This window comes from Pleuronectes platessa, chromosome 21 (assembly GCF_947347685.1).
Source record: "Pleuronectes platessa chromosome 21, fPlePla1.1, whole genome shotgun sequence".
In the NCBI taxonomy this organism is placed as follows: Eukaryota; Metazoa; Chordata; class Actinopteri; order Pleuronectiformes; family Pleuronectidae; genus Pleuronectes; species Pleuronectes platessa.
The window spans coordinates 10,016,125-10,041,831 of NC_070646.1; the positions used below are offsets into that span (position 1 = coordinate 10,016,125).

Below are 25,707 nucleotides of genomic sequence, written 5' to 3' on the forward strand. Positions count from 1 at the left end.
CTACTGCACTTTTGGCATTATGATGTCAAAGCTAACTTTTTTGGGGTGTGTATAGGGAATGTTGCATGAAAAAGACCTCTGGCGCCCTCTTGTTTCCACAGCTGGGGCATCTTCAGGCCATGGACCCCCTACAAGAGAGAAAATATTACGGGGACCCCCGTTGTCCCAAGGCTACTTAGGTATGTCAGTGCAAAACGAGAGAAATGTCTTTTTTCTCTAAAGTCCTTTAAGTGTTTTACAGACCTATGGAAATCACTTAATTACATAAAATGTAGTACAGTGGAATGTTATGTTAAAAATGTTTTATTGTAGGAACTTTACAGTGCACTGTAATGGAAAAACATTATTTTTTTCAATATAACGTGCAGGGTAGAAATTGGCTAAAAGTTATCAAAATAGCTGCAAAATATTTTACAGAAATATGTTTTTTGACATAGAGGATATTTACAAATAATACATCAAGTGAAAATTAAAAAAGATCGATTGTGACAAAATGCCTGTAAACCACACACTTAGACCTGGGGATAAATATAAGACAAAACAAATCTTAACATATACATTTAATTTTTCGAAGAAGGCCATAGTTCATTGACACCAGTCTGCAAACCAGTCTTAACCCTTTGATGTGGAAAAGAAGAGCTGCATTACACAATAGAAAATGTTCATGTTTTCCGAGTCATGGTTACCTGTAGTAGAAGCACTGGAGGAATGTGTGTATGAATGGGTTAATGTGACTTGTTATGTAAACTGCTTTGAGTGGACTGGAAAAGTGCTACATAAATACAGCCCATTAACCGTAGCATCTCTGTAGCTTCTCTACATGGGACTGAATCTTGTGTTGGGTGTCATGTCCATTATCTCTTAATTAAATCTAAATCAAATGACCAGGGACATGTAACAGTTCTACAGTTAGAACCTGTAGTTTGGATTTCTTCCCTTGTTCCTGAGCCACAACGTACGTTTGTACTTTGATAGGTAGGAAAAAATGACCTGCTGAACATTAAACATTCGTGTCAAAGCCGACTCTACATACACACTTAAAGAAAGACATGACATATGATAATATATAAGATTCTACTAAGACAAATTCAGGTCCTCCTCCACTTCATCATCCTCCTTCACAGTGTGGTCATCACCGTCTATGGGAACACCCATCACTTTCTGCAGCGCCTCTAAACTGGCCTGACTAATGTAGTATCTCACGTTCTGCGACGGCAGCCGCTTCTGGAGCTCCTCCAGCTTACGATACGCCTGGAGGGGAAGGATGGAAGAAGACAGAGAGATGAGTGGTGAAGGACTCACCAGGGTTTAGAGTCATACTTCACTTTAACATGTGTTAAAGTGTAGTTTCACTAGGACAAAGTATTAGGGCCATTTTAAGGAGACAGAATTAGGAGATTCTGAGAATAAAGTAATTCAGAAGAAAGTCATAATTTATATTAACCAAAGACAACCTTGTAGAGGATCACTACCAAACATTTATACCTCAATAAAAGAGGCAATTTCCTCCAAGTCTGTGTTATTCTTACTTTAGAAGAGACAAAGTGTCTGGTACCATCTTTTAAAAGTCTTGATACTTATAATATTGTGATGCTGATGTGACCAAAACGTTCTACATTTTGGTATTAGTGATTCATATTCTAAAGTATAACTGAAGAAGATGAAATGACAGTTACCACTTCTAAGTTGCCTTGCTGACAGTGATGTTCCACCAGAAAACCAAACGCATCACCGATCCTGACCGCAGGGTCCAACTCTGGCTCCTCCAGCAGCGCTTCACACAACCGCACTGCCTCATCAGCGTTCTCCGGATACAACCTGCAGACAAAGGACGGAATCAAACATCAGGTCATGACAACACCAATCAGACGGAAGAAAAAGGAACTCACTAAGATAGAAAAGGGCAGAAGGATGAGCTGGATTCTTACCTGCGTGCATGGACAAATTTCTTGATTAGCGAGACCTTGTGCTGCAGGTCGGCTACTCTCGCTTCCTGCTGTTCACCTGAAGAGTCCTTTGCTTTCAACAGACACTTGGCAGCTTCAGTCAAAGCATCCAGAGCCTTCTCATAGTTCTGGTAATCATCAATCTCCACCTTCACAAAAGTAACAAGATTATATTATTATTTCTACATTCAGTATTAAACATCTTGTAAATACAGTAAAATTGATCAGGTTTTCACAAGTGTTACTTAAATCATTACAAAGATTCTGATACGACAAACATTTTCCTCTTGAATCAAAGTTCAAAATACTCCAACAAACTTATGTTTTTATATATATATCAAAGCTATGTTGACTGGATTGTTCTCTGTTGCAACTACTGTTATATAAATAAGTTATCACTAAATGTAAAATTTGTACAATCAAATCTACGTTTTTATGTATTTCTCAAATTTAAGACCACGTCCATAAAAGGAACAGACTCATCCTGTGTTCTTTGTGCATTCGTCATACCTGAGCACAGGCTTCATAGAAGCCAGCGAGCAGGTCCGGTGCTCGGCCTTTAGTGTAGAACCCGATGATGGTCTTCAAGATCTCTGGATCGTTCCGCCAGTCCAGAGACTGGAGGTAGTTGGCGGCCATGATGAAAATCTCCTTCTGACGACAAACGTTGGCAAAGAAGACTATTTTCTCGGTGTCGCCCGACTTCAGGAGTGCCCTCATAGCCTGTTTCGGAATAAATAGAATAAAACATTTCCAAAGTTTCTTACTGTCATAATTCAACTGACATCTGTTTGTGTGCTTCTTTATTGCGGATGTTTATGATGCAACATGACATCAGACTGACAGACGAGCTGGAGCCATCCCTCAAACACTCTCCTGACACCTCAGAGATGTTCTGATTTTGCACAGAATATGTGGCAGTATCTCAGATTTACCTTGGGCTTGTTGCCCGCCTGTGTGTATTTCTTGGTAGCAAGGTGGTAATTGCCCTGTCGCATGCAGCAGTCTGCTATCTTCTCCAGCACCTCCTTGCGGGCATCTTCAGATAAATCTTTTGAATCGGTTACGGTCATTCTCTCTGCCAGGTCCTCTGTGATGGTCAAGTTCTGGGTCACACACAGCTCCAGGGCTTGAGGGTACTGGGTATACAAACATAAACACACACACATAAGCACATATGAACAGATACTTCCTTGTTTAGGTTAAACTGTGACACACACAGGTACCTTCTTGGCTGCTACCAGTAGCTCCACAGCCTTCTCATACTGGGAGTGTGTGATGAAGAAGTCAGAGCATCGCGCCAAGAGAGCCGGGTCTGAGTTCTCATTCAGATCCTCAGCGATCAGCTGTAGTGCAGAGAACTGTTGGGTGGCAAAGGCCAACTCCAGAGCTTTGGAGACATAACCAGCCTACAGTGGGAGAAATGAAAAAAACACATACTTAAAAATAAAATCCATCAACAATACTGTTAATCTTAATTATATGGTGCAATACTTCTCCCTTGTGGCATAATTTAACCTGCATACATTCAATGTACCTTGTGATAGAGTGTGACGGCTCGGTCCATGTGGCTGCCTTTCTCCTCGTAGTAACAGGCAGCCTCCATCATGTCCTCCGGGTTACTGAGCAGCGCCAAGTTCATCAGCTGGTCGTCCAGGCCATTCTCCTGTTAAATGTTTAACAACAATACACTTTATTTGTGTGGCGCTGTAAATGTAAGCTTTATATAATATTAAGGCCTCTGTGGCCCCAGGTCGGGGGTTGGTCCTCAGTGGAGGCTACTGGAGGGAGTATGGTGGTGGAACTTGTCAATGAAGTGTGGGGGGGGGGGTTGGTTATTGAGGGATTTGTCGAGTAAGCAGAGGAAATTTGAACCGGATCCACTGAGGGACAGAGAGCCAGTGCAGTTCCCTGAAGGAAGGGGGGGTGATGGGGTCATGGGATCAGATGTGGGGGAACTGTCAAGCTGCAGAGTTCAGGATGAACGCTTTTTATTATAGTTTATTGAGGACAAATAAGATTCTTGTCTATTTTTTACTCATCAATATTGTTCAGCCTAGATATGTGCTGCATTACTGCCCCCTTGTGGCACGATTTAGAGCACATCAATCCACCCATTTAATAAAGTCAACAAGTGAGTGTAACACAGTAAATCACATGATCAATAAAAAGCTGGGTTGATTCACAGACACATGCTTCTAGTACACAGTGGAGTTCCGTACCTTACAAAGTCGTATGGCGTTGTTGTAGGCCTGGGCTCGTGTGTAGAAGTGAACGGCCTGTTTGATATCATCATGACCCTCGTAGTGTCTGGCCAGGTGGTACGATGCTGCCCTGTCTCCTGTGTCATTGGCTATCGCAGACGCCTGGGAGAGAGAGAGAGAGAGAGAGAGAGAGAGAGAGAGAGAGAGAGAGAGAGAGAGAGAGAGAGAGAGAGACTCGTATTGTACCTTCTGATAAAACTCCTTTCCTGTAATCAAACTGTAACATGATGATTCTACTTTTATCTAGTAGTTAATGTATGAATACATTGATATATAATGTAAATACAGTATTACAGTATTTATCTGTCTTGTTTTTCCACATTTATTATTTTGTATGAATTGTATTCTTGTTCATTTGTATATATTTAATCTGCACCCTGAGTCTGAACAATAAATCTCATCATTACCACTGCAATTCCTCTTTGGGGATGGATGTATAAATGAATGAATGAATGAATAAACAAATAAATAGGGTAAGAAAGTAAGTAAAGTATCGAACATATATAGGGTTTGTAATGTTCTTTTTAAACAATGTATATTTTTTTTCTACTTTTAGACTTTTAAGATTCATAATCATGTCCACAAATAGTTATTTTCAATAAACTAAGTGGCTACAAATGTGAGTCACCTTCTGGATGTTACCCATGTAGCAGTGGACTCGAACCAGTGAGAGGTAATCCTGAGCGCATTCATAAAAATGCAGCGCTGAGTCCATGTCCGACTGGCTCTCCAGGTACTGGGCCCACCACTTGTAGATGTTCCTGCATTGATAGGATAATGTTTAAATGGAATGTTGTGCCTGTATGTACAGAAGTATGAGATGTTTGAGGTGAACTGTATTAGACTTACTTGTCTTTCATTTTGTTAACGTAAATCTCAAGAGATGATGTGTCATCCTGAAGCATTCTGGGCACTTCAGCCCTGTGTGTGTCTGAGTTCTCATAACTGCAACAGAAATGCTGACGATCACACATTGTTTTTCAGTGTTCACAGATTGTCACAGATGTCCGTTTTATCTTTAACATAAACAACAATAGATTGTGTCTTACTATACGAGGGCCAGAGTCTTGTTGCCCATGGACTCCAGGTACTTGGCATAATTATAGTAAGTGGTGCGCAGATGGATGCGATCACTGCTTTCAGCGGTGTCCAAAGCCTGCTGCCATTGGCCAGAGGCCTGGTAGAAATTGTTCAGAAGGTCGTAGCGTTGACAGCACTTGTACAACTTCTCTGCATCTTCCTGTTGGAAGAGAGGGAACGATAATGGAAAGATGAATGTTTTTGGTGTGGAAAGCCCCGAGCTCTGTGGTGAAAGGCTTAGACCTAAAAAGAGGACATGTTATCGTAAGAGGAGGAGTCATGTTGGAAATATGATTTCTGAAGAACAGAAAAAATATGGAGATTGAATTTATTGACTGGAGTGAAGAGATGGCTTAATCTTATATTTTTCAACATTTTTATTTATCTTATTACTTTTCTCGGAAAAGATGTCATGTACAGCTGAAGGTTAACATTCTCCCAAAAGGGGAGTAAAAAAAACAGCACAATCAAATCCAGACTGTGAGTCAGCCATGTCCCCTCAATCATTTACACTGTAATACTTGAATGTCTCACCAGCATGCCGAGCTGAATGGCCAACATCGCCACTTGGGCCTCTGGTTCGGGCTCGGCCTCCGCCTCCTTCAGTGCCTTTGCTGCCCTGGCATTTCCCATATTCCCAAGACACACACGTGCCACATCCAGGCGGCAGGTTTTCACACACATCCGGGCCATGTTTTCCCATACCGCTTTACTACAGAGAGAAGAGAAACGGCTTGTTTGGAAGGGTGATGTGTTACTCATTGTACTGGTATTTTATTATTCACCAGTGAAAGCAGTTGTACACATGCGCTATGTATAGTATATCTCAGAAGATTTCTTATTTGAAAAGAACAGTTTACATTTCAGACCTAACCCTTAGTGGGCCTGTGAATATGCGGAAAACAGACACAAATATGTAAAAACCCTCATGTCTAACCGACTAGACTTCTAGTACTGTGGTATTATTTTAAAGTTAAATCCACCACTATCCCCTGCACACAAACACTGGCAAAACCATAATGGTGCAAGAATAAGTGCAGGACTTAAACTCAAAACAAGAGCTGTGCTATTCTGTCTCTTTCCTTTACTCTTTTGTCCTGCTGACGCAAATCAGCCCCCTTACCCCCCCCCCCTTTTTTTTTGCTTCATTTCCAAATTTAAGATTCCACAGCCATCTGGTCTCTATTTGTGGCCCCTCCCATCTCCTTGCTTAGGCCGATACAGATGTGGGCTGTTTATTAAAGTTAGGCAACAGGAAATACCCCAAATCTTTAGGGGCCCTGCTCTAAGTGGGGCCACTAAGGCCAAGTGAAGAAAAAGAAAGCAAGACCACTTGCGTCTGCCAAACTCTTGCTGTATATGGTCAGAAAAAAAAATCAAACATGAGAGTGAGACACTTTAAAACCACTGAGAAATAATAAGCCTGCTGCTGACCGAGCGGCAAGATCTAGAGAGCCAGAAAAGGAAAGACAAGAGAAGGAACAGGGCTACATTTGGCCTCTCTTCCCATCCTCTTTTCCTATCAGGAAACACATCCTGTTGCTGCCCGACTCGTTGCACACGAGAGAGAGAACTTTAGTGAACGCCCCCTGGGCTCCAGACAAAAGAATACACAACAGTGACGTCTAACAGGAGTTTTTTTTGTAAATTCTCTCACACAAACACACTGACACACACACAAACACACACACATTTTAAAGTGATCCTGAAGGAGGGGGCTGTCTGTTTAAAGCTTGCTGCATGTGTGAACTGATGTCTCGGACTATGACGAACAGAAACTCCCCCACGTTTTGACTCTGACCTCAAGCATTTGCAGAGAAACAGTGCGTGAGAGAGAAAGGGGGGAAGAGAGAAAAGAAGCCGAGGGAGGTGTATTATAGTACTTCTTGTTCGAGTCAGGCAGCGGGGGCTCTTCTTGTTCAGGGACAGTCTTGGTAACCTTAAACAAAACCCTTAACGAGTCAGCTCCGAGCGTCGTGTCTGGAGAATCACGGCTTTCTTGGCATCAATACTCTTCTGAAAGCAATGTCAAGTGATTGAAAGGAGGGAAAAATACTTTCTAATGCTTGCACAGAGAATCTAGAGCTGTATACAAAAGTCTGTGCATTCAGCAAAGCACCGAAGAAAGGGAGAGAAGATAAAGTACCGAGGGAACAACGGTGAGATCTCAGAGTCAAGCTGCAGCCAGCCAGAGCCAGTGGAATGGACCAAGGTGCAAGTTGGATTAATCCCCGCTTACCCGCAGTGCTGTCTGAGGAGGAGGGCTGAGGATCTGCTGCAACGACGACAAACCCCTGAATGAGGATGAATGGAGATGTTCTTTAGCTAAATCTAAAGAGAACACTCTGGTTGAATACACCTCTGAGCTGCAACAACACACGCCAGGGGAGGTGGTGGTGGTGGCAGAGGAGGTGGAGGAGAGGAGCCAGGGGGCCCAGAGCACTGCTGGTGCTACTGCCCCAGAGGAGAGGCACGGGAGCGGGCAGGACACCGAGGAGGAACAGGGTCCGGAGAGGGGACCTGAGGGAGGAGGCGAGGTGGCGGGTGTTCGGCGTCGCATGGCCGTGCAGAGGCTGGTGGCGGCGGCAGTGGCGGTGGCCCTGCTGTCCCTGGTCCTGAATAATGTCGCAGCCTTCACCCCCAGCTGGGTCCTCCAAGCCCTGGAGGATGGACGCAAGCGGAGCGTGGGACTGTGGAGAATGTGTCCCACCGGTGGGGAGAGGGGCCGTGAAGACCTCCAGGCTGGGAGAAGGGGGCAAGGGGCTCAGAGACAGTGTGAAAGCCTTGGATGGGGCTCCGAGTATGCAGGCTATCAAGAGTCCCGCAGCACTGTCAAATGTAAGTTTTTACTTAAATCTAAACCTAAAGTTTAACAATAACACGGTTATTTATGTCTCCTTTCCAAAGACAATGAATATTTGCCAACTGCAAAGTGCCTGGTGTCATGTTTTAGTTATTTGTGTTACTTGATAATAACAATGATCAATGTATCTGCCAAAACCAATACACTGAAGTCACAATTGGGAATACCAAGAATTTAGAGTTCATCTTCGCCGGCAGGGTTTGAGTCTTAACATAGTGTTGAGGACATTTAAAGCAGAGTGAGTGTTTACAAAGCTTCATTGAGACATTTCCATTCAAGAACAAAACTGGGAAATGCTTAACGGTCACTCGCCCACTGTACTGGGCACAATTGGCAGCACTGACTGGCAGAGAAACGCCTCACCATTCATAATAAAAAAGTAATCATGACAATGTCACCTTGAACAAACTTGAAACAAAAACAATTGGAACTCTGTGTGTGAATTTCAGGAGTTTCTGTCTATCTATGTATCTATTTATTCCTATAAATGTGGACTATATAGTTTCATGTTGACAACAACAGTCACGTAACGGGAAACGTGACACTCATGTGAAACTCTCCTTCTTGTCACCCAAGTGCAGTTTGACATGATGCGAGCATGTAACCTGATGGCGACGTTGGCCCTGACTGCCGGTCAGCTGATCTTCCTCCTCGGCCTGAAGGAGCTGCCTTTCATCACGCAGGAGTCACAGTGGTGGGAGGAAGCCATCGCTGCCCTCTTCCAGTTAGCCAGTGAGTACCAGTGTTCCCAATGCTTGTTTGTTTAAGTTGTTTTTGCACCAAGGAAGGATCTTTCCGGTGAAAATGCATGCAAGTTTCCTTGCAGCTTCTTTTTCATGCAACATTCTGACAGGGAGAGAAATGTAGATGTTGCACAGCAAATTGCACATGCGCTCTGGTGGGATGCCAAACGGGGGGGGGGGGGGGGGGGGGCTAAAATACCAGCTAACTCTCATATTATAAAGATCAGCAACAGAGTGCGCATTTTGCAAAAACTCAATGCCAAAAGTTTCAGATACAAGAATATGTACCAAAGCTAGATATCATTTAAAAATATAAATCAATGGAATAATGTAGACAAATACAAACATGCATTCATATTATTAATATTTGCTTCATAACTTTATTAGATTCTGAGTAGTTTTGATTTTGGTGACGAAAGACTATAAAATTATGGTATAAAACAATTAACTATTAAAGCAGCCAAACTGTGGGGGGTTAAGAGGAAACCCGAAAGCTGATAGAGTGGTTTCCTTGTGGGACATGACTTACTGCAGTCATGGTAACAAAACCTCTCCTCCACACCCAGCACACGCACACACACATCCATCCCACTGTGCCACTTTAAAGAGTTGGCTTGCAGGGCCTGTCCCAGTGCCCCTTCTGAGGAAGTGTGTTGCGCCGTGTGCAGTGGTCGCTTGGCCGCTCGCTATCATTGTGGCAGAGCAGAATGAAGGGGGTCTTTTCTGGGTCTAAATTTAGTCCCAGTCCAGAATCCATGGGCCAGAGCTGCAGCGAGCCAGGGAGCGACTGTCAGGCGCCAGGATATCCCTGCTCAGGACGAGGAAATGTCTGTGACTACCTGTTATGCAAAACCCCCAAGCTGAAGAAGGAAAAAGAAGGGGGGGGGGGGGGGCGGACGGACGGGAAAGACAGTTTCGACATGGACTGTGTGTTTGTGTCTGCAATGGCATGAGGGATTATGCGTGTGCATTTTTGTGTATGGCGGTGTGTGTGTTGTGATTGTGTGTTTGTAGTTTGTTTTAGTAGAGAAATGTCCTGTGGCTTGACAGCAGGGTGGGAATTGCCTCTGTCCAGATCAACTGGCTTAGATCCTATGTCTGCTTTTATAAAATGTCCAATAGCAGCAGCAGGGATGAGGGCTTTTATCTAATGATATTTTAATAAAAACTATAGGAGCCTTACTGAGAGGTTGGTGCTTTGAGCTTAATTATATGCACACAGAGACAATGCTAACATATTTAGGCTTAGGAATGCTAACCATCTTAGTTTAGCATTTGCAAATCAGAAGTCAAAACAGAGTGTAGTGAGGATGATCAAATTCTTTGTTTTTGCAGGTGGTCAGTCATAAATTAGAGCAAAGGAAAAATTTGTTTAAGTATTTGGACATAAACCCCCAAAAAAGCTGATCATATTGAGAAAATTATCATTAAACTGATCTGTATCAAAAAATTGTTTTAGCTGCAGCCTCGCTTCTTTTAATAAACAAATAATTACAAGAAAAACTTAAACAAATCATATTCAAGTTAAAGGGCCTAATTTATTAGGTACAGTTAGGTGTACTGCTCTTGACCATTCAGTAATCCATTCCCATTCCTGCATTATACCTCCCCACTGAGTCAGTGAATGAGCCTCAGCCCTGAATGAATGAGGATATTTTTACCCATCACCCTCTTTCTAAGGAATGTTTTCATTTTCAGACGTGCCAAAATGCTCAGCTATTGCAAGCAGAGCGGAGTGTGGAATAACAATATTCAGTTCCTTTCAGTAATATCTGAGCAGCGTAGGCAAGTCCAGAATGGAAGCAAAATAATGGCCCATTTCACTGCTGGAGACATCTCAGGAATGTGTTTTGTGAATGGACAGAACTCTGTTATGTCAAAAAGTCACAACGGCAGGCCAAATGGCTCTGACACTGTAAATCTAACAGTTTTATTTAAAGAAACTGCAAATGTGTGGCTCAATTCTGATCCATTAAATCTGGCTCAGACTTTTCCACAAGTCTGGCAATCGAGATACTCCTGTAATAAGACAGCAATACAGATTTGAGGCAGTGCAATTTATTCTAATCAATTTTGTGCCCTTTGAGAATAAACCAAGACATTCCTATCTTGAAGGAAAACACAGCAGCTAAATGAATTTCCAGGACCTGGCCTTAGATCAAATTTGCTTAGATTTCTCTGTGACAGATCGTGTCAAATGTCCAGCAACCTCGAAGGTTAGGGTGTGGAGAGGAGGGAAGGAAGGAAGGATGGAAAGAGGAAGAGGGGGAAGGAAGTTTGAGAGATAAGTCCATGCCAGAAAAGAGGTTCACACAGCCCAGCCTGCTTGGAACCCGAACAGGAGATTATTCATTTTCTTGGATAAGGAGCCAGACAGGTTAAACATTAACGGAGCAAGCAAACAGTTGCATTCTTACGGGTAAACACGGCGGTAGACACGCAATGATACACAGATACAATTGTTCACATCCTCACTTTAAACAATAACGGCCATCTTAGTGTAGAGGTAGACCGGCCGACCCTGTTGCCAACCCCACCTCCCGGTGCCACTGACTGCTTCAGGAAACAGACTGATTCATATCCTAAAACACCAACATCCCTATTTCCAGTGATTATTTTTGGTCCCTGTATTTATACCCCTTTGGATTAGGCAAGATTTCAGACATGTATTGTTGAACTCTTGAATGGCTCCAAACTACACTTGAATATGGTAAATGAGGACTGAGGGATACTTGGTATAGATCTATGTGGCCTTTCATCCACACCTCAAATAGCCTGAGGAAAGAATGAACTGAAAGCTATGCCTTATTTATAGCTTGCAAACAGTTCCTCATCGCGTGAGTTAAACTTCTGTGAATCAAAGAAATCAGGAGTTTTCAAAGGCTCTTCCTAGCGTATATTTATGCGCTGACATTTTTTTGGTATCAACTTTGATCCTGAGATCTTAGAAGTTCTTCCTAAGAGGAAACAGATTTTCAAATTCAAAGGCCCCTCGCAGAGCTCCTGCTGACCTGCCAAACACATGGATACAGGGATGGAGATCTAAATGTCCACCATAATGAGGCTCACAGTTTTTTGTTTTGACTGAAATGTCTCAATGAAAATAACTGCTATGAGCTGTCATGAAATGTTGTAAAATTTTTGACACCCTCAGGATCAATTACATTAATGCTGCCTTTTGTCAAGTTGAAACCACCAAGTCAAAGTTATAATTTGTTGAGAAATAATAAAGACAAAGAGTGTCTTTGAGTTAAGAACTAATTTACAACTGTTAGCACGTTAGCAGAGTAATCCAACACAGTGAACAAAGTAAATATTACCTTCTTATAATGAGTACAATCAATGTGATTGTCAGAAGAGCAGATATGAGCCTTTCACAGACACAAATACGAGTCAACCATGATGCTACATAAATAGCTAAATGTTAATCCATCTCCTTACAATGAGTTGCTAACTGAGAATGGCATTTCCTTTTCACTGACTGAGGCCTTGTCTCTCTGTGCTCCTGTGCAGGTTTCGTGCTGGTGATTGGACTTGTGACCTTCTACAGGATCGGACCCTACACCCACTTGTCCTACTCCTGCTACTTGGACATAGCCGCTTGCCTGCTGGCCACGATGGCTGCGGCCATGCTTATCTGGAACATTTTACACCGCCGCGATGACTGCCTCGCCCCTCGAGTTATAATCATCAGTCGCTCACTGGCGTCACCTTTCCATCCACGTTTAGACAATGACTACGTGGAGTCGCCTTGCTGAGCCACGTGAGCTCACAAGCCAAGACTGGACTCAACATTAAATGTTTTACTTTACAACTGGTGCCTTTTCACGTTCCTGTGGACTCACAAGTATCTGCAATTGTAAAGATACCTTTGAAAACTTGTCCCAACATAAACAAAGACACCAAGATTAGTTTGCTGCACAAAATCCGCAGATTGAAGATTGAAAATGAATGTATAAAGTAACTCTAAACTTCCAAACGTAGTCAAATACTGATGTTTCATTTATTCATGTTTGGGTAAGCTAACTGGTGGTTCAACAAACAATTTGGACTGGCACTGTCCTATGAAGCATCCTTCTTGTGAAAAGATCAAGCTGGAACTTGACCTATTTTGCTATATGTGCACTTCTTAAATGGCCTCCGACATAATTATAAATTGGATATTATGAAAGATGTTGAAAATACCAGAATACCTCATATTTGTTTCTTGTCCTTATAAAGGTTATTATAGTTTTAATACATGGTGATGCTAATAACAGATGTTGCAAGTAAGTAAATCCCAAAAAAATTAAAGCAGAAGAAGCCAACCTTTTGATTGGGGAAAATAAAAAATAAAAATTTGTTATTAATGTACGTGAATTGATTTAGAAGCAGGATTTGATAAACTGACGGCAACAGATGTTTTGGCGATGTACTGCATTTTGAAACACTTGCGTTAATTATTCATGATGCTTTACATATGAAACTGCTCGCTTGTGGTACATACTGTATACTTAAATTAATATTATATAGTTGTGTAAAGAATTGTGCTATCATTAGTAGTGATGTCATTGTGAACATATCATACTTCTGCAAAGAACTCCAGGCTGTCTGTGGGTCTTCATCGTTGCCAAACATAAAGGCACATTAAAGTAATAATATATCATATAAATTCAATAAATTTATTGGTAAATATTCAAATGGAGTGATTGTTGCCGTTAATGATTTGGTGTCAAACACTACAGCTGAAAATGACAATGACAATATAAATCTTAACGAATTAAACTGAGGACAACGTTTTTTTTTTATCACTTTCTTTAACATTACGAGATATGTTTTTTATTTTCACAAATCTACCAGGGAATAATTCATGAGAAATATTAAGCGGACTGATATCTAGTTTCTTCGAAGTATGAAAAACTCAAACTGCTCCATGAAGTGAACAACATACTTCCCAATGACAAATGGCTTCAACTGAGAGCATGAGGTTTACATGAACCAAAGCCAAATATGATGACTACAACATCATACATCAATCTCTGCTTCACCCCGAACACTTCCTCTGGTGTTTTTGTTCCTGATGAAAGGGGGAGAGTTTTGCTTTCAACCACCAAATGTAAAAAGACAGTTAGAGAGGGCCTGTAGTCATAGGGGCAGATACTCGTGTCACATAAAGTCAAGGACAACATGAATGAGAGGAAACGGCGCGGTCTGGACGGAATAAAGACATTCCAACCTTTATCTGACTTTGGGAGGTTAAAGGCACTTTCACACTGAGAATATCTGGTTTTGATAAAGCGAAGTAAAACATATTTTTATCTACTTCATCCACAACATCCAGGCAAGAGAATGAATAGAGCAGCACTGATGCACACAAATCAGTCTCTAAAGCCTCTTGTAAAGGATTCCCAACACTTGCCATTCCATTCATTTTAAATAAAAGGTAGACGGGTTTGTGTCGGGTTCGGTTCGGGCACAAGGTTTGTCCTGTGAAGAACTCTACCTGCACCCCTGCTGTTTGGGTGAACTGACCCTTTACGGTGCATGGGAGAAAATAATAATAATAATAATAATACATTTTATTTATAAGGCGCCTTTCAGGATACTCAAGGTCGCCGTACAACAGTCAACAATACAGTTAATTAAAAATTTTAAAATGCACAAAGCAGAGCACTGTCTCCCAAATGATCTTAAATACATGTAATAGACAAGTAATAAATGCTCTAGGCTGCAGGATCGCCAGCTAGTCTCTGACCTAGGTATGAGAACCTTTGTCGATTCAAAAATCGGCCCTATAGAGAGCATTCCCAGCAGATACAGGTTATTGCTGCAGGAAACGCATATTCCTGTGGGCGGAGATATCCGAGAATCAAACACAATACTGATCCTTTTTTGGGGAAACGTAGCAGCAAGTAAAAATAACCATCAAGGAGGAACTTAGTAAAGCTGTCATCAGGCCTATTAAACTCTTAGGAATATCCGGCCAGTGGTGGATGCAGTTTCCCATTTGCGTAATTGTACGTGCACAAGCAACACAGCAGCCTAATTCAGGGTGAGTGATCTGAATCACGTATTTAGCTAAAGATGATATCACACCTTTGATTAAATCGCATATGCTGTACGTTTCTCTATGTCACACACACACAGGAACGGACACGCACATCCTTTTAGTGACCTGACTCCAAGTTCGCAAGAATAGAGAGGGCACTCCTTTCGGGACAAATTGGCAGAGGGACTTAATATGTGTGTGTGTGTGTATTTGTGAGTCAGTGTGTTTAGAAAAGTACATCCCCTCAGCACACACAGAAACAGCAACATATATACACATTGAAGAGTTCCTTCCCTCAGCACAGACACAAAAAAAGTCCTTAATCATGTCCTGTGTTTAGAATCTATTCCATGTACCTACATAAACAAATCAAAGCCTGACTTAGGTGGAGCTTAATTGATCATTGTATCATGCTTGGAATCAAACTAGTAAGTTTGGACCTACATGCTATCAAATAAAGGATAGGTAATACAACTTGTTAGCCTTCACAAAGACAGAGTCATTGGTGTGGCAGTTTTAATGCATTGACATGTCAAGTGTCTGGTGACCTCCTCCAATGAGCTTTTTTTTCATCAGTGTTTGTTGTGGGATTACGCAAAACACACAACTGATTTCCATGATATTTTGTGGAGGGGCGGGGCTTTACATATTGGACCGGCCTTTTTTTCTAATTTTCTGTACCATGTTGAGGTATGGAGTTAGCCATGGCGGACATATGCACATTCCCGAGAGACTTTGCAGTTTAAACACGTCTAACTGCTTAGATATGAGAGCACAAAAAAATATATCAAAAGCTGAGTCCCAGGATCACCTCTCAGATTTCAAGAAAACATTTTAAAGAAAAAGATACAGAACTACACTGGTGGTCTGAGCAGAGCAATAAATGGGGCTAAAAAAAATGGGAGGTAAAGCGGCGACAATGCCCAATTCTCAACAGAAGTCAAGACCTCATTTTTACAGCCCTCCCACTGTAAAGCACTGAAAAGCATTCTGTGAAGTATCAGGGATCCAGTAACAGCGCTTTCCCCGTTGGCGCTGAACTAAAGCCCTGTGGAAAGGACTGTTGAGGAATGTGATGACACGGATCAAATCAGAGGGTGTGTCCTCTGTGTGTATGCCAGCCAGCATGTTCTTTCTATTTGCAGATCCACACTGAGTTAACATACACATTTTGCCCTACCTCTTGATGAGCTTGATTGACTTGAAGGCTTCGTCCATGTCGCCGATGGTCAGGTAGAAGCTGAAGTTGAGCATGGCGTCGCGGGTGGCCTTCTCACAGGTCTCCAAACCCACAAATTCCCTGAGAGCTCGCCTAGACACCATATGGGGGAACTGGACTGGCGCCCCTTTGGATGGCTGGGTCTGATGTGGTGGTCCTGATGTTGTGTCTGAAACCTCTGTTGACCCTGGATCCCTCTCACCAGGCTGTTGAGGATTAGAGCACCATAATCTCAATATTGGACATAACAAGATTCATGGCCAGTAATAAAAGAAGTTGTGAATAGGGATCACAACAATATAACAAATCTTGGGGAAAAGGTGGGACGAAGAGCCAAACAAACATTAACACAACATCATCTTTTCATCAAGAAAAGCTTTAGGAAGTGGACATAGATTATTGAGCTCTAAATATTTCAGGGATGCTCTTGTGCTGCTGGTTTTGAGGAGCCAGAATTGCCCTGCTTCTGCTCAGCCACAAGGCAAACACGATCACAGTTGTTGGAGGTTGGGAGTCATGAATATTCAAGCTTTCTGAACGGACTATAGGGGACAAATACTTACTTCTGGTCGAAAGACACCAGCCCTCCAAAATAAAAGCTGGGGTGTGTTAGACCAAACACACAGAGTTTCACATAAGAACAGTTAGGAGGGCAAAACAAAGTTAAGAAAAATCCTGCTTTGTAAGAGACCCCACCGAAGAGTTCTCCATGCTCACCTTGCAGCTGAAATAATAGTAGGGCACATCCAGAGCGAGAAGAGCCTGCAGGCCTGCAGGTTTGGGATAACAGTCCTGTAGAAGTAGCCCGTGCTCCTGTGTACAGAAGAGCGTCACCACTGACACGTCCGCCTAAACGGAGGGAAGACAATGCACAGGTATTAGATAAGCATTTACATTCTGACTGCTGGTCTCAGATAAAAGAATAAAGAAGCAATATATATTCCTCCTGGTTCTCACTTTTCCTCAAAAGGGTTGTATAGTAGCATGAGTGAGTCCCAGGAGAAGTCAATGCTACCAGCAGTTTTAGCACCATGCTTTGCTCACAGAGCTGTACAGGATTATCTCGCTAAACAGGGGTCTTTACCATATCGACGGGACTAGCTGATGATGACTCGGTGCTGATCGGCACCGTCTCACAAACAAAGAGACGAGGCTCACTCTCATCCCAGAAGTGAGACACAGGGCACCGGCCGCTGAGCTCCGTCCCCTGAAACTGCTGCCTGAGAACAGAGAGAGAAAGCTCTGCATGGTAAGAAGACAAATACCAACAATAACACCAGACAAAAGCAGCTTCAGTTACCTTTCACTGTCTTCACAATGGGAGATACCACTGGACGGTCTGCCAGCGAAGAAGTCGAAGTGTGTCACAGTGTCCATTTCCACATCATAAAAGTACACTTTGTGATCAGGTCGCCCATTAACCTGAGAGGAAAGAGTGACAATCATAGTCAAATTATACTGATGACAGCTTTCATAACCCACATTAAGAGAGTGTGAGTCTCTCACCTGAGAGATGAGGATGCTGACTTGGCTGCCGTTGGCATTACACTTGACCGACCTCAGGGCTCCTAAACCGACAATCTGGTCAGCCAGGTTCTTAGCACCGCAGTGAGCTTTGGCATCTCTACAGAAAACATACACCGATTTCCATTGTTGGACAACACAGTACTTTGCAATGAAAAATTTTGAATAATATGACATTTATATCATACAGATACTAATTGATGATTGCTATGTATTATCTAAAGAAACCAACATCCACATTATCATCATACCTTCTGGAGAGGTCAAAGACTCTGATGTGTGCCGTGTCTGTGCCAACCACCAGGTAAAACTGGCACACACTGAGCAGCACAGGGTTGCCCTCTGCCTTGGAGAAGGTCAACAGTTGCTTCACAGTGCCCTGGAAAAAAGAGAGGAGCCACATTCACATGTTTATATTCTTTTAAAATCAATTTTAATTCGGACCATAGATATTGATAGTTTGAGTGAGGCCTTTTCAACATTCAAGTCTACCCAAGTTCCATGTTGGGCATACAGACCTGTGGAGTGCGGATCTGTACCCTGTTCGGTTCCACAGTGTACAGGTTCTCGCCATGTACTGCTACCGCATGGGAGTCACAAGGAAACGCTCCTGGAAAATGGGAAGGAGAGGAGGTGGAGAAAGAAGCGAAAGGAAAAGGAAAAGGGGTGAGATAATGGTGAGTTTCTGAAGTGATGGTTTGCAGGGTGAGTTTCTGGCCGGTGTTGTACCTGTATTGCGTAGAGCTGTCCCCGAAAGCTCATACACAGTAACTTGCTTTCCATTCCATACTGTCACTGACTCCTGTTGGTGTAACACACATGCAGTTAAAATGAGGATTAGATTGAATCTTATTCGTTTCTGTGAGCAAACTCTCATAGAGGTCACATCTGCATTTCCCCCCCTGTGATCACCTTGGTCACACACACTCCCTTGATGTGTGTGTCAGATTGCAGAGCAAGCTGCGCTCCTGTGTTGAACTGAGTGATGCTGAGCTGGGTTGGGGTAAGCTGCACTGCTGCCACCTGCTGGCCGAAGTGGGCTGACATCACGTGCTCGCAGAGGATGAGCACCGTGTTTGAGTTGTTGGCAGCCAGTAGATTCAGGCTGGAGCCCCACTGAAATGAGTGAACAGCATTATAAACATTTACATATCCTCTCATGATATACGAGTCTGCTGTGTAAATGCTGGTCCAGACAGTACCTGTATTTGAGTGACATTTCCCTCTATTTCAGTGGGTGTCTGGAGCTTCCATTGGGCGTTGGTGTCACCTTTGCTACTGCCTGGCTGTGCCACCATCCTCCACATTGCTATGCGCCCATGGCTAGTGCCACCTGCCAGGATTTCTGTGGAGGCCGCAATGTTACACAAAAGCAATGAGGCTTTTTGAGTGTTGAGGTTTCCAAGTCGATGAGGTATCTGTATCAGTCTACTCAATATTTGAGAATGCGGTAGTAAAACTGGAAAAAACAGGTATGAGAGGAATAAGCATTTTGCTCTATAGGAGAAATATTTCACATTTACCTTTTGCTGCACAGTATGAAACACAGTTGATCATCTCTCCTCTCTCAAACCCCAGAGTTTCGTCCAGTGACAAAGAAAAGTTGTCATCTCGCTCCAGGTCCCACAGCCTACGGAAACAGTGGCAGAAAAACTATTGAAGTTACAGGTGAGTGTGTATGTGTGTACAAAAGTTGTATACTGACCTGATGACCTGTTCCCCCGACACTGTGATGAGGAGGCTGTTTTCTGTCCAGACGATGTCGAAATTCTGACCAGTCTTGCTGCTCAACTTCACCTGTCATGAGAAAAAAAATCTGAAACCGAATTGTGTATAGGAATATTATATATTGATAGAAAGGATAAGAATTTATAGAAAAAATTCAACATTGCATTAAAGTTAAATGTTATTGATGAATTTCTGTATAATCAACAGTATGAAATAAATCTAGAGGGGATCCGAATCAAGCATTTATGAGCCCCCAATGTCCAAAATCTTCTGTTTTTCCAGATTCTAGTTTTTCGACAGTATATATTACCTCTCATTAGTAAGTATATTATACCTTCATGTATTCCTGGGCTCCCCCCTCAGGTCCCAGAGTGTATTGTGACAGCATCAGGGTCTCTGTGATCACAGCGAGGGCCTCTCTCTTGTTGAGGTAGAACAGTTTCTTGATTGCCCCCTCCACACTGAGCAGTGTGCTTGTCTTACACTGTTCATCCACACTGTGAACTTTACCTATAGACGAGGCAGAAGGGGTCAACTTAAAAGAGAACATATCTGTCGCATGAATGGAGATTCTTACAGATTCACAGTGACCTTTGACCTATTTCTGATTTATTCTTCTTCTAAAAATACAGACAAACAAATGAAAATCTTTTTTGTTGGACTGAAAAACTTGAGAAAATCGTGAGATTGATATCCAACGAAAAATATGCGGGACATTTTGGGTCACACACAGCGATTGGGTCAGGAACTACACAATGTGACTTTAAGAAGACATGGTGGCAATAAACATTTACCATCTGCAGTGCTGACGTAGAATGCAAGTCCCTCCTGCGGACCCATCTTGAGAGGTGCTCCCTTCCAGCTGAACATGTCCAGAGCTCTCTCATCTCCACCCACTGATGCTCGTGCTAGCATTGCCACATCACTGTAACAACAGTTAGGTCCTAGCATCAGCAACACAATGTTATCACAATGTTTTCAACATGGGCTTAGTATTAAGAACTTAATGACTTACTCCCCAGGTGCAGCAGGTTTGAAGATGCAGCACGTTAGAGGTTTGCTGTATTCATGCTTTACTAGATGGTTTCCTTGAAGTCTCCCTCTGGCATCGACCTTCCAGACGGCGAGAGCTCCAGTCTGGCAATATAATAATGACACTATAGTCATGCATTACCAGATTAATGAGAAGTAGATGAACGCTACCTGTCTAATCTAATTCATTCCTCGATTACCCTGGTAATGCTTGTGCCACAATGATGATGAGAAAATGCATTTTTAATGTGTGTATTAATTAGACCCACCAGCATAGCAACATGCTAAACATCTATCATTATTAAGATATGACACCGATAAATGTTCCACAGTGTTTGTTTGTGCAGTCACTGCAACACACTCACCTGATCCCCTGTCACCAAGCGGCTGCCGGAGCTGCTCCACTCCAGCAGTGTGATGCCGGCTGTGTGTGTGTTGGGGAGGACGGTCTGATCTCCAGACGGGTGTGTCAGCAGCATAACCTCTCCATTCTCCCAGCCCAGTGCCAGCACTGGCTTTGTGGGATGCCAGCGCAGCACTGTGGGCTGGTGCGGACGTCCTACGTGGCAGCTCTCCACATACTCTCCCTGCGTATTGACAGTGGTGATTTTAAGTAGGGTTAATGTTAGTACAAGTGGAAATAGGTAACTGGACCTGCTTGTTATTCTTCTTCACCTCTCATCAAAGAGGCTCTGGGCGCTGAGAAGCACAAAAATACAGGACATCAGCTTAGTAGGCGTTCCCACAGCGAAATGAACGTGACCACACGCGTCCCAGACCCCCTCCGAATGTGGTCTGAGTGATCGGACCTCAGGACGCATTGAGGTGCATTTGGGTACGTTCAGACTGTACTTAGGTCTGTCCTCTTGCGATCAGGTCACATCAGAGCGGATATAAAACAGGTCTGAACAAGGTCTTATTTAACCTCTGAGGATCTGTACCCACATTGAAACCTCCACCAGCTGCTGAGTCGATGGGATCCCCTGAGTCAAGGCATGAATGACTCTGGGGTTAGGGTGAGGGTAAAGTGCCCCTGCAATGTTGTTTGTCATTTGGGTCACATGAGTTGAGAGTGTGGGTGGGTAATGAGCTGTCTGAGGAAAGAACTGAAGAAGCCTCTTGGATGAGAGGTGAGAACGTCCTCAACAAACACAAGCAGGTCCAATTGCCTAAGTACACATACACATCCCCTGAAGATACCATGACCTGGACGACTGAGAACCTTCACAGATACAATTGACAATAAAACCACACAGAATCACTCTCCCTTTGTCAACGCCCAGTGCTATACCTGCTGCAGATAGAGGTCAACGTTGCCCTCATTGGTGGGGCTGCTGGAGGCCACAGCCAGTACAGGAAGAGCTGAGTGCCAGGTCAGATGAGAGGGCACAGCGCTGCCTTCAGGGGCCTCGATCCGGTGATCGAAATACACCGCCATCTCCCCAGAGCTCCTCTCTAAAGAAGAAAAAAGGAATAAAGAGACATCAGCTGGATTGAACCTCCAAAGTGTCACATAGTTATTCATCAGGACAGGGTTGGATTTCTGGATAATGGCCGTGTAGCAGCTATTTAATGAGGCTAGAACCTGGCTAACCAGTGCTCTACATGGCAGGTAATCAACAACTAGTTAACTCAGTCATTCACAATCCATCAGGTCACCATGTGTAACGCTCGTAGACGTAGCTGCCGTTAGTTTACTTTATGGGCACAGCTACACACTGACGACGGTAACGAAGCTGTGCGTTCACCACAGTGACAAGCATTTGAAACGATGTGATTGTCATTATCTGACACATGGTTAGCTGCAGCGGCTAGCGTTAGCTGAGCAGCCTAAGCTAGCCAAAGTTAGCATCCCTCACTGGGCTCCAGCAGCCGCAGAATGAGGTGAAGTGTCGTGTCAGACGCTCTGAAGACTCACGTCGCTGTCGCTTCTCCTCAGTTCGACGGCCAGTCACTTTCCTGAGCTCGAAGCGGCTTCAGACACCGACAGGAACTTCCAGTGTTCCCAGTGCTCCCAGTGTTTCTGTGTCTCTGTGGAGCGTCTCTGCCAGTTGCCCCTGACAACCTCTGAAGGCTGGAGAGGGGGAGGAGCCACGGAAAACGACGAACACAACCCGAGTCGTTATCGAAGGTAATAACATTAGATGTGACAAGTTCTATTTCAAATCTGTATCCGCTACAAATACCCCTTCTTCTGAGTGTTAAAGATAAAAATAAATATGTTTCAAGACAGTATCAATTTGAGAGTTTACATTGAAACTACCTTGAAAAAAAAGAATTTAGGGTTAAACATAGTTTTCACAGTACTCACCTTCAATATATATATATGTATTTATAGAAAATGGGTGCCATGCATTCTTATGGGCCGAGAGGTCGGCACAAGAGACTGATTTATCATGACGTGACACATTCAATGTAAAACAATACAGTAACGTCAGACTATCATCCTCTAACCCCGGGACGCACCACTGCGGTCAAGTGAGCAGACGTTCGTCTTTTCGTGGTCAAGTGAGCAGACGTTCGTCTTTTCCTGATTTCAAGTGCGCCCGTATTACAGAGTGTACGGTAGTCCATGATACGGAGCGAGCCAATCTTTTATGCTACTGTAAAATCCCTTTATTCCATAATTTCTGACAAAGGCTGACACAGTTGTGCTCAGGACCATCCAGACTGTACACTCATTCAGTATCAAGCATATTTACTGTATCATTTTGGAGAAATTCAGCCTTAAAGTTCATTATTTTGAATTGAAAAAAGCATTATGTGCAAAATGTACCCTTCCGTAAAATCCCTTTATTCCATAATTTCTGACAAAGGCTGATACAGGTGTCCTCAGGACCATCCAGACTGTTCACTTACTCAGTATCAAGCATATGTACTGTATCATTCTGGAGCAATTCAGCCTCAAAGTTTAATATTTTGAAGTGAAAAAGGCATAGTTCCTTTTTTTTTGTTGAAATAAGCATTATGTTCAATATTTACCCTTCTGTAAAATCCCTTTATTCCATAATTTCTGACAAAGGCTGATACAGGTGTCCTCAGGACCATCCTGACTGTTCACTTACTCAGTATCAAGCATATTTACTGTATCATTCTGGAGCAATTCAGCCTCAAAGTTTATTATTTTGAAGTGAAAAAGGCAAAGTTCCTTTTTTTTGTTGAAAAAAGCATTATGTTCAATATTTACCCTTCTGTAAAATCCCTTTATTCCATAATTTCTGACAAAGGCTGATACAGTTGTGCTCAGGACCATCCAAACTGTACACTCACTCAGTATCAAGCATATTTACTGTATCCTTCTGTAGAAATTCAGCCTCAAAGTTCATTACTGTATGTATATATTTGTATTCTATTTTATTCTATTTAGTTATATATTGTTGTTTTTATATTGTTGTTTTAAGTTAAAGTGCACCAATGACACCAAGGCAATTTCCTGTTTGTGCAAATATACTTGGCAAATAAAATAATTCTGATTCTGATTCTGATTCTGATTATTTTGAATTGAAAAAGGCAGCCTCAAAGTTCATTTATTTTGAATTGAAAAAGGCAAAGTTCCTTTTTTTTTGTTGAAAAAAGCATTATGTTCAATACTTACCCTTCTGTAAAATCCCTTTATTCCATAATTTCTGAGACAGGCTGCTACAGTTGTCCTCAGGACCATCCTGACTGTACACTCACTCAGTATCAAGCATATTTACTGTATCATTTTGGAGAAATTCAGCCTTAAAGTTCATTATTTAGAATTGAAAAAAGCATTATGTTCAATACTTACCCTTCTGTAAAATCCCTTTATTCCATAATTTCTGAGACAGGCTGGTACAGTTGTCCTCAGGACCATCCTGCCTGTACACTCATTCAGTATCAAGCCTATTTACTGTATCATTTTGGAGAAATTCAGCCTTAAAGTTCATTATTTAGAATTGAAAAAAGCATTATGTTCAATATTTACCCTTCTGTAAAATCCCTTTTTTCCATAATTTCTGAGAGAGGCTGCTACAGTTGTCCTCAGGACCATCCAGACTGTTCACTCACTCAGTATCAAGCATATTTACTGTATCATTTTGGAGAAATTCAGCCTCAAAGTTCATTTATTTTGAATTGAAAAAGGCAAAGTTCCTTTTTTTTTGTTGAAAAAAGCATTATGTTCAATACTTACCCTTCTGTAAAATCCCTTTATTCCATAATTTCTGAGACAGGCTGCTACAGTTGTCCTCAGGACTATCCTGACTGTACACTCACTCAGTATCAAGCATATTTACTGTATCATTTTGGAGAAATTCAGCCTTAAAGTTCATTATTTAGAATTGAAAAAAGCATTATGTTCAATATTTACCCTTCTGTAAAATCCCTTTTTTCCATAATTTCTGAGAGAGGCTGCTACAGTTGTCCTCAGGACCATCCAGACTGTTCACTCACTCAGTATCAAGCATATTTACTGTATCATTTTGGAGAAATTCAGCCTCAAAGTTCATTTATTTTGAATTGAAAAAGGCAAAGTTCCTTTTTTTTTGTTGAAAAAAGCATTATGTTCAATACTTACCCTTCTGTAAAATCCCTTTATTCCATAATTTCTGAGACAGGCTGCTACAGTTGTCCTCAGGACCATCCTGACTGTACACTCACTCAGTATCAAGCATATTTACTGTATCATTTTGGAGAAATTCAGCCTCAAAGTTCATTTATTTTGAATTGAAAAAGGCAAAGTTCCTTTTTTTTTGTTGAAAAAAGCATTATGTTCAATACTTACCCTTCTGTAAAATCCCTTTATTCCATAATTTCTGAGACAGGCTGCTACAGTTGTCCTCAGGACCATCCTGACTGTACACTCACTCAGTATCAAGCATATTTACTGTATCATTTTGGAGAAATTCAGCCTTAAAGTTCATTATTTAGAATTGAAAAAAGCATTATGTTCAATATTTACCCTTCTGTAAAATCCCTTTTTTCCATAATTTCTGAGAGAGGCTGCTACAGTTGTCCTCAGGACCATCCAGACTGTTCACTCACTCAGTATCAAGCATATTTACTGTATCATTTTGGAGAAATTCAGCCTCAAAGTTCATTTATTTTGAATTGAAAAAGGCAAAGTTCCTTTTTTTTTGTTGAAAAAAGCATTATGTTCAATACTTACCCTTCTGTAAAATCCCTTTATTCCATAATTTCTGAGACAGGCTGCTACAGTTGTCCTCAGGACCATCCTGACTGTACACTCACTCAGTATCAAGCATATTTACTGTATCATTTTGGAGAAATTCAGCCTCAAAGTTCATTTATTTTGAA

At 42.3% G+C, this 25,707-nt stretch overlaps 2 protein-coding genes across 2 annotated transcripts; one reads left to right on the forward strand and one right to left on the reverse strand.

Moving 5' to 3' along the window:
• Window positions 1-293: 293 nt before the first annotated feature.
• Window positions 294-22,459, reverse strand: ift140 (intraflagellar transport 140 homolog (Chlamydomonas)). Its single transcript, XM_053413830.1, has 30 exons — window positions 22,346-22,459; window positions 21,719-21,882; window positions 20,793-21,014; window positions 20,411-20,532; window positions 20,190-20,320; window positions 19,730-19,905; window positions 19,373-19,464; window positions 19,191-19,297; window positions 18,870-19,012; window positions 18,580-18,783; window positions 18,397-18,469; window positions 18,186-18,277; window positions 17,919-18,046; window positions 17,650-17,767; window positions 17,444-17,565; window positions 17,228-17,363; window positions 16,861-16,992; window positions 16,105-16,349; window positions 5,825-6,002; window positions 5,260-5,450; window positions 5,060-5,155; window positions 4,839-4,971; window positions 4,169-4,312; window positions 3,484-3,612; window positions 3,173-3,355; window positions 2,882-3,085; window positions 2,457-2,669; window positions 1,929-2,095; window positions 1,677-1,818; window positions 294-1,251 (listed from the first exon to the last, which is right to left on the reverse strand). Exons 2-30 carry the CDS (start codon window positions 21,863-21,865, stop codon window positions 1,078-1,080), a joined length of 4,344 nt encoding a protein of 1,447 aa, XP_053269805.1. The 5' UTR covers window positions 21,866-21,882; window positions 22,346-22,459; the 3' UTR covers window positions 294-1,077.
• Window positions 7,828-13,576, forward strand: tmem204 (transmembrane protein 204). Its single transcript, XM_053413831.1, has 3 exons — window positions 7,828-8,128; window positions 8,730-8,885; window positions 12,410-13,576. The coding sequence occupies exons 1-3, from the start codon at window positions 7,849-7,851 to the stop codon at window positions 12,652-12,654; spliced, it is 681 nt and encodes a 226-aa protein (XP_053269806.1). The 5' UTR covers window positions 7,828-7,848; the 3' UTR covers window positions 12,655-13,576.
• Window positions 22,460-25,707: the final 3,248 nt, after the last annotated feature.